This window comes from Eulemur rufifrons, chromosome 17 (assembly GCF_041146395.1).
Source record: "Eulemur rufifrons isolate Redbay chromosome 17, OSU_ERuf_1, whole genome shotgun sequence".
In the NCBI taxonomy this organism is placed as follows: domain Eukaryota; kingdom Metazoa; phylum Chordata; class Mammalia; order Primates; family Lemuridae; genus Eulemur; species Eulemur rufifrons.
Window position 1 is genome coordinate 34,605,256 of NC_090999.1, and position 12,071 is coordinate 34,617,326.

General features: G+C 40.6%; 1 protein-coding gene across 1 annotated transcript; it reads left to right on the top strand.

Annotated features, from left to right (window-relative positions):
* Positions 1-3,393: 3,393 nt before the first annotated feature.
* Positions 3,394-10,482, top strand: GZMA (granzyme A). The gene is made up of 5 exons (XM_069492582.1): positions 3,394-3,463; positions 6,094-6,238; positions 7,762-7,903; positions 8,091-8,360; positions 10,321-10,482. Exons 1-5 carry the CDS (start codon positions 3,394-3,396, stop codon positions 10,480-10,482), a joined length of 789 nt encoding a protein of 262 aa, XP_069348683.1.
* The last annotated feature ends 1,589 nt before the right edge of the window (positions 10,483-12,071 follow it).

Genomic DNA, 12,071 nt, shown 5'->3' on the forward strand with positions numbered 1-12,071 from the left:
CCACTTTTATCATTGGCAACAAAAATTGTCAGTTGTTTTCTTTGAAGCATTAGGCTCATTTCATTCATATTTGAGAAAATGTCTGCCAAATCCCCATGTCTGAATAATCATACTTTGTCAGCATTCTTTCAAGTAAAAACAGCATTCCAAAAAGAGACAGATTAGTGTTTTTCCCCATGACAAGCCTTGTACTTCAGTTACAGCCAAGTGATGTATGCATACTTTATGCATACTTCCTACATCATCACAGAATATTAAAAAGATATTTACTACAGGATAAAGATTATTAAAATTTAAAAATTTTACTGCTTTATCAAGGACATTCTTGAGTAAAACTGGCTTTTTTTTTTTTTTTTTTTTAGACTACCTGACAATGAAGAATACAGTGACTACCGGTACAGTTTGGTGTCACTGCACTGATTTCTGATGGGGCTCTAGGAGTATTATCCTTCATTGCTTTTGTGCAATCAGTGTAAATGTCAACACAGGGTGGGACGGGAAGACAAAACATCTTAGTATTATTATGAAAATAGTTTTGACCTCACAAAGTCCTGAAAGGGTTTCAGGAACCTGTGCAGTTCACAAGCCACATTTTGAAAACTATTGGCTTACAAAATTGCAATGGCTCATTCACACTGGAATAAATTAAATTTTTTCCCAAGAATGTAAATAGCTGCATACACAATTTTTAAGATTTATATTTCACAGTCAAAACAATCTTGGAAAAGATTGTTAGAACAGAACAAAGTTAATGGACTCAAACTTTCTGATTTTAAAACTTTCTAAAAAGCTATAGCAATAGAGGCAGCGTGGTACTGGCATAAGGATAAACATTAGTAAATACAATCTATAAATATAACCTATAAATATTATAGAATTGGGAGTCCAGAAATACACTCTTGACATTTAAGGTCAAATGATTTTCAACAAAAGAGCCAGAGCAATTCCATGGGTAAAGAATAATCTTTTCAAAAAGTAATGCTGGAACAATATTCACATGCAAAAGAATGAAGTTAGACCCCTACCTCAACCAACCATACACAAAAATTATCTCAAGCCATACAAAAACATTAACTCAAAAAATAGGCCTAAATGTAAAAACAAAATAGAACTGTAATACTCTTAGAAGAAAACATATGAGTAAATATTATCTTGGGTTGTCAATGATTTCTTAAATATGACACCAAAGGCACAAGGGATAAAAGAGATTGACAAGTTGGATTTCATTAAAATTAAAAATTTTTGGCCAGGCATGGTAGCTCATGCCTGTAATCCTAGCACTATGGGAGGCTGAGGTGGGAGGATCGCTTGAGGTTAGGAGTTTGAGACCAGCCTGAGCAAGAGCAAGACCCCGTCTCTACAAAAAGTAGAAAAATTAGCCAGGCGTGGTGGTGTGAATCAAAAACCACAATGAGATGCTATTTCACACCCACTAGAATAGCAATTATTTTTAGAAAATAACAATATTGACAATGATGTAGAGAAATTAGAACCCTTGTACATTGTTGGTGGAAATATAAAATGGTGCAGCCACTTTGGAAAACAGTTTAGAAGTTTCTCAAAATGTTAAACATAGAGTTATATGACCCAGTAATTTCACTCCTATGTATAGACCCAAGAGAAATGAAAACATATGTCCACACAAAGATTTATACATGAATAGTCATAGAGGCATTATTCATAATAGCTAAAAAGTAGAAACAACTCAAATGCCCATAACTGATGAATGATCGAATAAAATGTGTTATATCCATATAATGGAATATTATTTGGCAATCAAAGGAATGAAATACTAAGACATGTTACAATATGGATGAAACTCAAAAGTATTAAACTTAATGAAAGAAGTCAGTCACAAAAGACCACATATTGTATGAAATGTGTGTATTGTATGAAATTCCATTTATATGAAATGTCCAGGATAGGCAAATCCATACAGAAAGTAGAGTAGAAGTTGTCTAATGGGGGTGACTGCTAAGGGGCAAAGGCTTCTTTGGGGATGATGAAAATTTTCTAGAATTAGATTTTGGTGATGGCTACACAACTCACAACTGTGTGAATACATTAAAATCCATTGAATTGTACATGTTAAATGAGTGACCTTTATGGTGTGTAAACTATATCTCATAAAACTGTTAAAAGTAAACGTAAATGGAAGAAGAACAACCACATTCACATAAAAAGAAACAAAACTATCAATGTTTCCTTTAAGAAATTTTTAGTAAGTACAGTCAATTAAAATTTGATTTGTTTTTAAAGTCTGCACTAAAATGACTCACCAAAGCCAGAAGCAAGGTATCCCGCTGCTATTACTGAAAATGGCTAACTCTTGGTACATAGTAGTATCTGGAAAAGGAAACACAGGGGTCTCAGCAGGGCTCCCTTCTAAGGTCATGTGATTTCTAAAGAAGTAACCACTAGGTCTGAAGTTATCAGGGTGTTAACGGCGAGGATGGTTGTTTCCTGACAGAACATATGACCATACGTATCATAATAGAGACCACATCCTCAGCTCAGAAAAAGAGCTGCAAACATTCCTAATAGAAAGCATACTGCATACTGTTCCTCCAGGCACTGAGGCTCACTCATTCTTCTCAGAGTGAGACATTCCCCAACACTGGAACAAAATAGCGTGTCTGTCTCCCATTTTTCTTCTCAGCTAAATACATCAAGAAGGAAGAAAGGATAAGAGCCGGGGGAGGGAGAAACTCAAAGATCATTTTAGCATCTAAAGCTATAAACTAGGCAGTCAGAGGGCTGGAAAGGGCCAGCAGCCCCTGCCCCACCAGCCCATGTCCCCATTCCCACCACAGACTCCAGGCAGGAGTACAATAAACCTTTCTGCACAAAGTGGGGTAGAAAAATCGGGGCAGGAGCTTACAGGTAAATAAGTCTCCCTCCAGTCCTCCATTCACAGGTGGCCTATTAATTCTTATATAACCCAAGGAGACAGCTACAAAGAATTGTGATTGGTGACCAATTTTTAGGACATTTTATAAAGCTCGAATTTAAGTCTCCAAAGAGCTTCCAGTCATGGATACTGCAGATAGTATTGCTGATAAGGAAAGAGTCTTGGAAATCTCCGCTGAGACATTTTCCCCTCTCCCCTGGTGTGCCCTGCGCTGATGGCAACAAGGTCCCCTTGCCCCCACCCAGGATTCCTATGCTCTCCCCCTTCACAGCCCTAGCAAAGGAAATCTTGCCTGCTGGCAATGAGCCATCTTTCACTGCTCTCATTTACTCGTGTTTAGTTTCCTAATGCTAAAACTTTGAAATCTGAAAGAAAAAAAGACCAAAAGGAAACCACATCCTTTTGAGTCTCAGTATATAGGTAGGGGCAGTCAAGAACTGAAAATAGGTTTTCAGTTGATTGATGTGGGGACACCAGCCACAATGAGGAACCCTTGTGCATTTCTGGCATCCTCTTTCTTGGCTGTCATTTTTCTCCTGCTAATTCCTGAAGGTAAGACTTGATTCTTGTCATTTCCTCTATAACCATGAAGCAAAATGGAGCAGACGTTCAGTGACCATTTGGTAATATTACCTTCTGACACTGAAAGAAGTATTTTTCCCCCAAGCCTTAAACTGCTTAGCATTCTTTCTTGGATTCTAAATATTTCCTTATTTTAGAAGGAAAAAGATCCTTTTTTCATTTTATAATTTCTTTACAAAAGATAACAGAACCACCAACGCTTATTGCTACCAATTTGTAGCTTGAAATTGCCAAAAAGTACAATGGAAAAAGGAGCAAACAAATAAATAAAACACTCTTGAATTAGTAAAACAATTAGTAACTTTCAGGAAAATAATAGTGGTGCCTTCATCAGTTCAGCCTTTCTTGCTGCAGAAAATGCATAGATAATTTTAAAGACAGTTAAGACAAATCTGACCTAGACACCAAAAGTGAACCAGGAATGAATTAAATTTTTATAATTATCTCTCTGGGCTTGAGTCTCCTTAGGAACACCTTAGGACACTGGGCAAGCCCCCACATCCACTCTGGGAGTGTTATACTCTTTTGTAATAAGCTACTTCTTTGGCCTACTAAATGGCAACCAATATCTCTGCTTTTGTGTGAGTTCCATGTGCATGGGTTGAAATGCTGTAAAAGTCATGGCATTATCACTGGAAGGAGAATAGCCCCTGGGTAGCTCTGGATTTTCCTTGAAGAACCTACTAGGAAGTGAGGACTACTCTGGACCTGGGGCAATGTGGAGCCAGCCGTGGTTTCTCCCCAGGTCCCATCAGCTTTTGGAGGTGGGAGTGGTGGGCAGGGGCTTAGGTCAGAGGTCCCCAACCTTTTTGGCACCAAGGACCATTTTCATGGAAGATAATTTTTCCACAGACAGGGTGGGGAGGGATGGTTTCGGGATGATTCAAGCACATTACATTTATTGTGCACCTTATTTCTATTATTATTTTATTACTACATTGTAATATATAATGAAATATTTATACAACTCACCATAGATTGGGAACCCCTGGCTTGGGTAATTACCTGTCTTGCTAGGAATTCCCAAAGAAGTTCTCTGGTTTATCTTGCCCTAAAAATGAGAAGCAATGTTAAAATAACAAGGCTGTAAGACATTTGGAAGAAAGGGTAGGCATGTTGTAAGCATGGCATGGTATGACTACATTCAGGAATGTTAAATCTTCCATAAGAGTGAAAACAGAGCAGGTGGAAAAGCCAACTTCAAAGGAAACAACAAAGGCAACTTGCTCTGCTCCACTTTGTTTCCTGCGTTCAGAGAGAGCAATTGGGTCCCAAAAGGGAACAGACAACAGTCAAGCAATGCTCTGGGCCAGTGCTCTCAGCTTCCTACACATTCGAATAATCTGAGGGACTTTGAAAAAATACTGACACCATAGCTCCAACCTCAGAAATTCTGATTTAATTCTCGGTAGGGACCAGGAATTTCTAGTTTTTAAAAGCTTCCCACCTACTCCAAACTCTACCCCAAACCCTTCTCAGTGTGGTTCTTTGCAGGGCATGTGGACTTACCTCTGAGGTGGGGTATATGTGCTCACCAAACAGAACTCTGTCAAAGAGAGTGTTTTGTTGAGTTCATGAATTCTGAAGCCCAGAAAGCCTCAAAATGCACCTTTGTACTCTATCTATACATGACTCACTCTAGGAAAAATTGGGATGTGAGTGAAGTTGTTTTGGTTTCTATAAATTCCTTACCTTTTTATTTCTAGAGCCTGGAATTTCTCCCTCCTAACCCCCTTCTGGAAAGCAGAGACCTTGTGGTCTCTCCCTTCCCTTTAGCTGTACCCTTGTCAATTAGGAAAGGCTCCTGTATCTGTCGTTCACACCTTTCTGTGAATTTGGCAATGAGTTAGCCTTAATGATGGAATAAGAGGCACTGTGCCCTAATCAAGAAACATGAATCTCAGCTGATGGTGGAGGGAAATATTTTAGAGGAATCCAAGAACATCTGTTGAAGAAAGTGGAGAGCCGAGAGTATACCCCAAAGACATAAGGTCCTCTCCACCAGCATGTGGTTTGCCTCTGTTTAGTTCTCCTTGTTCTCTAACAGTGGGTCTCTACTCCCAGTCTATCATAAAGGAAATTTTACTAAGGCAGAATTCTCTACTCTTAACATCTTCCCTCCTCCCTTCCCCTACCTCATTGGAAAAGACCCTGGATTAAACCGTTTGGTTTGGTCTGGAGACTGCTAGGGAGCCTGAGGTGTGATAGATGTCATTTTCTCAATTTACAAGTGAGGACAGTGCAGTTTAATAACCAAAAGTCTCACAATAACCAAAGGACTTGTGGTAGGGTCAGAGCTAAAAGGTGCCGATATCCGTTTGTAAGCTGTGATTTTGCAAGGGCTTGGGGTGAAAAGGAACGGCCAATGGCATGGCTTCTGTGGGCAGAAGAGCAAAACCTTCTCAGAGTCCAACAGGAATAGGATTGACATTCAGATGTCTGAAGGTCCACATGGAGTAAAAGGAGGGGAAAATGCTGTCATCCAGGCTTCCTCTCCAAGAATGAACAGCATGAACAGCATGACCAGTCTTACAAACATGGCTCTATAGAGAGTTCTTTGGGGTGGGCACCAGTCTGATTTGCCTTTTTCTATTAAACAGATGCCTGTGTGAAAATTATTGGAGGACATCAAGTCATTCCTCATTCAAGACCCTACATGGTCCTACTTAACATTAGCGAAAAAAACATCTGTGCTGGCGCTTTGATCGCAGAAGACTGGGTATTGACTGCAGCTCACTGTAAACTGTAAGTGCCTGGGTTTTTAAAAAAAATGTTTGTGAAGATATTCTAATTTGGGAAAGCATTAATAAAAAGTGTAGATCCCACTAAAATCACAAGAGGCTCACATGTATTTTTACATCATTAAGTCTTTGGGCCCCTGCTTTAGCCCAAAAGAAAGTTAAGCCCAGACTTGTCACAAAGACTCAGACCAATGGGGAAGCAGCATCATCCATGAGCCCTTTCTGTATGTGTCCGCTAGAGCCATCTGGTACAGGGGCTGTAAAACTTTGCTTCTGGTCATGACTGCGTGACCAGATAGAATTAACCACAACATGGAAGGGTAAAACTTTCAGTGCCCCTCAGAGGCCTGGGTACAGCCGTCAAGTAGAGAAAGCTCGTTTCCAATGCCTGCCTTAGCCCTTAGTGACTTCTTCTCACAACCTCAGCCAGCTCTTAACTCTGTTGACCCTCAAACCTCTTGCCAGTCTTCATCTTTACTCCCTAAATCAAGCCTCTAAACCTGGGATGTCCAATATGATAGCCACTAGCTACACGTAGCTATATAAATTTAAATTAAAGTTAAACAAAATTTCAAATTTAGTTCCTCAGCTACAGTAGGCACGTTTTTAAGTCTTCAGTAGCCACATATGGCTAGTAGCTACCATAATGGGCAGTGAATATTTCTAAAATGTTTCACCATCAAAATGTGATCCACTGAAAAGCACTGTTCTAATGTCTTTTTCTTTTATTTTTTAATTAATTAATTTATTTTTATGGATATATAACAGTTGTACATATTTAGGGGGTGGGGGGTTCATGTAATATTTTGTCTTAAGTGAGGCTAAGCTCAGCTGGTATCATGGAAAAAAAGCGGCATGAATATCTGATTGGTGTAGTTTATACTAGCTTGTGAATGATGATAGCCTTAATCTTTAGTACATCAGAGAGTATTTTGATTTTGTTAATCAGAATGAACCTTTAGCATGGAGTAATAGAAGCAAAGACTCTTGAACCCCTCATTAGACCACTGTTCTCCCAACATACACATACTCAACACCATGCAAATTGGGTCCTCCACTGAGCAATCTGTTTCTGAAAGTTTTCCCATTTCAGATGAGTTTGTTGTTCTCTTACAAAGACCCCTTCAGTGCGCTACTTTAGAACTATCCACGGCTTTTGGCTTCTGTCTCTAGACTACTGAGACCTTTGTTTTCTGGTGATTCTCCATCACAGCTAAACAAGGGGGAGTGGGGAGAAAAGCTCAAGACTTGGATTTGCTGCCATATTATCCTCTCCTTTGTTTTTCAATGAACCTAGTTTAGCTCTTTATAAATAAGCTGATGGTGATGAGAATGAGAATGAGAATGAGAATGCATTCATAAGCATCTGACTTTTATTCTTGAAAGCACACATTTTCTTTCTGAGCTACAAGGAAGTACCTCTATCTCCATAATTACAAATGGGACAATGAGACTGATCAGCACGTGATATTCTCAGCTCCTAATTAAAAGAATGAACCCAGTAAATAGTGTTGTGTCTGTTCTCAGGAACAAAATGTCCCAGGTCATTCTTGGGGCTCACTCAAAAACCAATAAGGAGCCAGAAAAACAGATAATGTTCGTTAAGAAAGAGTTTCCCTACCCATGTTTTGACCCGGACACACATGAGGGTGATCTTAAACTTTTACAGGTATGTACCTTTAATTGTCTTCTTAAAAAATCACAGAACCTCCCACAGTCTGACCACCTACATAAAAACCTTCCCACAGTGCCCCTACAAACTCACATAAGGGGACCCTGAAGGTTGGGCTAGAATTTAAGTTAAAATGTTAATATTGATCTCATCCTATTCATTCTTTATGCTTGTCTTCCAACAGCTGCACAAAAAAGCAATAATTAACAAAAATGTGGCTATCCTTCGTCTACCTAAAACGGGGGCTGATGTGGAACCAGGAACCATATGTCGAGTTGCAGGGTGGGGGAGGATTCACAACAGGTCCCCTCCATCTGATACTCTGCAAGAAGTCAACGTCACCATCATAGACAGAAAAATCTGCAATGATAAAAAGCATTATAATTTTAATCCTGTAATTGGACAGAATATGCTTTGTGCTGGAAGCCGAAAAGGTGGAAAAGACTCATGCAATGTAAGTAAAATAAGACCCCACATGTTAGCTGTTGGAGTAAGTCATGCAGGTACAGAAAATGTAGCAACATGCTTTGTCTTGTCATGGCACTGGCTTCTACAGGATCCTTAGTGCTTTTTGAAAGAAGGTTGACAAAACCCCAGTCAAGTAAATTAATGTGCTCGGCTCAAGTGAGTCATTAATCAAAAATAAGAAGTGTACCGCCAGTGTATGAGTTGACCTACTATATCTTCCCGATTTTATGTCAAAAACCAATGAGAAGCAATGGGTTTTTTTTTTAAATCATTTTTCATGCTAACATACAGAGATCCGAACTTGAAGATACACAAACTCAGAAGAGCTGAAGTCAGGAGTCCTTAGGAGCCTTCAGTACTCTTTCCCCTCTCAACACACCTCCTCCCCTGGCTGAGGACGTCAGGCCAGATCCCATAGCTTCCTAGAATTTAGCTTAATCCCCAGTAAACAACTTCGAAATATGACTCACACTAGAGAATGTGCAAGCCTCCATCCCAGAGTCCCCTGAGAAGGGTGGGACAGGGCTCTGCTTAAAGACAAAAGTAGAAGAAACACTTCACAGATTTTTAAGCTCTGAGTACTACCTTGTCATTTCTCATTTTTCCTAAAGACCCTATAGAGTATTATTACCTGAAGAGAAGGAGTGTGCAGTGTGCATGGTCTGGGAGTTATTAGAGATTGAGAGATCCAAAGTTCTCTGTTCTTCCCTGAAACTATGTCTTGCCTTCAGGACCAAAACTAGCCAAAGCCCAGGAAAAGATGACATTTGTCTTTAGCACCTTCTTCTTTCTCTTCTTTGCCCTCCTTCACCTATTCCCTCCCCTATCCACCACTCTGGGCACCCAGGAAGGAAGCCAGAACCTTCATGCTTTTGGAAGCCACGTGTGGCATGCTGAAGCCATGGCAGCATCTCAAGATGCTAGTCCCCTCCCACCAGCCACCCCCACCACTGAAGCTTAGCAATCCTTCCCTGTCCTCTCAATAGCCCTGGAATTGGCTATTGATGAATTAAACCTGAAGGACTAATTCTGCAAATGCCAGGCACTGTAACAGGCAGGAGAAATATACCTGTCCAGGGAGGACCCCAGGTTCTCAGATGGTTCCTTATTTTGATACAGGGGGTGTCCCAGTGAAGGGAGGAAAGCCCCCTGAATTCGACAAGTGGGTTCTTGGCTTCGCACGGGAAAGAATTCGAGAGTGAGCCAAGTAGCAACATAAAGCTTATTGAGAGAAAGACAGACAATAGACCCTATTCCACAGACAGAGTAGGGGTCCTTTCCCAAGCGGAGGAGGACCCCTTATGGGATAATGGTAACATTTTTAAATGTTCAAAAACTTGTGGTCAGGCCATAAAGGTTAATCATAAGCTGCTGTCATAGAAGGGTAAGCATAAACAGTTGGTAAGGCCTCGGCTTAGTAATTCATCCATCCTTGGGTGGTCCCGGGCCAATGACCTGCTGGTGACTTCCTTGCACTTAGGTTCTCTCCACCCTCTTTTTCTGCCTTATTCCTACATTAATTTCATACATTCATCAGGCTAACTTTTGCCTGAAAGGGATTGCTTTGGTTTTATTTCTCTGGAAAGACAATTATCTGCGGGAGGAACCAGAAAACATCGTCTTTAGCATTTGCCTCATTATACCATCCGCATTTGACTATTTTACCCCTTGTGTTACTAAGCATTTTGAGAAAATGACAAACAGGAAGCTTTCCTTCCTGAAAGCAGAGAATTAGTCTCAAAATTAGTGGACAACATAAACAAGTTTCACTGGTTCATAAACCAAATGAGCCAATTCAAAAATATTAAAATATTTCCAAACATTTTGATCTTTTAAGCACTAATTTTTAATTAAGTCAAGTTTGGTCTTAACGCTGCAGCGTGTCCTCCATTTAGCTCATGGTGATGCTTGACACTGACCCCACCACCACCCTCTTTTTTCCCCAGGGAGATTCTGGGAGCCCTTTGGTATGTGGGGGTGTTCCCCGAGGCATCACTGCCTTTGGCCTTCCAGAGAAATGCGGAGTCCCTCAGGCGCCTGGCGTCTACACTCTTCTCTCAAAGAAACACCTCAACTGGATAATCAAGACTATGAAAAGGGCAGTTTAGATAACTGCATTTTGTTTCATTTGCTGTCACTTCTTAATCTTTTCACAAATAAAATCATTTTGTATGACTGTATCTGTTTTCCTCCTGTAACTTTTGTGGGCAGATAGATCTCCACTGGCAAACTGAAACAGAGTCATATGGCAACTCTGTGGATAACGCAAAGGGGAGGGGAGGGGGACCAATGTCACCAGTGTCATCTATGTGTTAAGTGACATGGGAATCCTTCCTGAATTATTCACTTCACCACAGTGGGGCCCAGCACTAGTGACTCTAAGATAGGGTCTGTCTAATAATAAGTACAGTAAAGGGCTCAGCCATTCTGCAGGAGACAGAAACAGCCAGTCTGGAGCATTTGGATTAAAAGGAACCATCTGTCCTTTCAAGGCCGTTGCTCCACATCCACACTTGTTATTCATGCAAGAACTTGAGTCTATAGGACAAATAAAAACAAAAAATACTTTACTTTGTTTTCCAAAGGCAGGTAAAGAATAGAAATTAAAATTCTAGGGGATACAAATAAAGTGCGTGGCTAGCCACGAAAATTATACAAAAGCAAGTCAGCCTTCTTTCTCAGTACCTTGCATTTAAGCTTGGACTACCTAGGTGGTTTCTCAGTTCTCCTTGTCCTCGAGCCTGAGGAGGTCCAATCAACATGGTAATCACGGTGGCTGCCATCCCATAGTAGGGAGGGAGTGTTGAATTGTGTCCAGAATATTTTCTTTGGAAAAAGCCCCCCAAATGGTTTTTCAGCATATTGAATTTAATAGATAGTTATCAGCCCAGCAGTCACTTCAAGATATGATTATATGAACAGATTCCTTCCATTTCTATCAGTCCCTTTAGGAATAAAAATTTTATATATATATTATATATATATTTTATATATACATATATACACATATACATACATAATACACATCGGAACCAAGAACATACAACACTAAGAGACAGCCTCTTAAGATGAAGGAAGGAGCACAGCTTAAAAACTGACTAAAATACTAGTACATTGGCTTTTAACCATGGCTGCTCATTATGTAACTAGCCCCATGAACAAATTTCAGTAACCCCTATATGGTTTTTTATGATCATCTCCCTTAACTAACTACTTGAACTTTTGAGTTGCTTCCCAGAAATGGTGGGTTTTCTGCAAGACAAAGGAGCTGACATTCTTTTCTTTGAGACAGAGTCTCCCTCTGTGCTGTGGTAGAGTGCAGTGTTGTCATCATTGCTCAGAGCAACCTCAAATTCCTGGGCTCAAGTGATCCTCTTACCTCAGCCTCCCTCCTGAATAGCTGGGACTACAGGCACACGCCACGATGCCCGGCTAATTTTTCTATTAATATTTTCAGTAAAGATGGGGTCTTGCTCTTGCTCAGGCTGGTCTCGAACTCCTGAGCTCAAGCAATCCTTCCGCCTCAGCCTACCAGAGTGCTAGGATTACAGGTGTGAGCCACCTCCCCTGGCCAGGAGCTAACATTCTGGAGGCCCCTGGGCAGACTTCCTGAGCTGAGATTCACCTCCCCTACAACCTGCCCCCAATGCACCCAGCCCCTTGTTAGTTACACCTCCACCGGCCCCACCCCAAGGCA

Excerpts from the sequence above, each read along its gene's own strand:
- GZMA (XM_069492582.1), top strand. The coding sequence starts at position 3,394 with ATGAGGAACCCTTGTGCATTTCTGGCATCCTCTTTCTTGGCTGTCATT. Across the intron at positions 3,464-6,093 it reads TCTCCTGCTAATTCCTGAAG|ATGCCTGTGTGAAAATTATT; the intron begins GTAAGACTTGAT and ends TCTATTAAACAG. Across the intron at positions 7,904-8,090 it reads GTGATCTTAAACTTTTACAG|CTGCACAAAAAAGCAATAAT; the intron begins GTATGTACCTTT and ends GTCTTCCAACAG.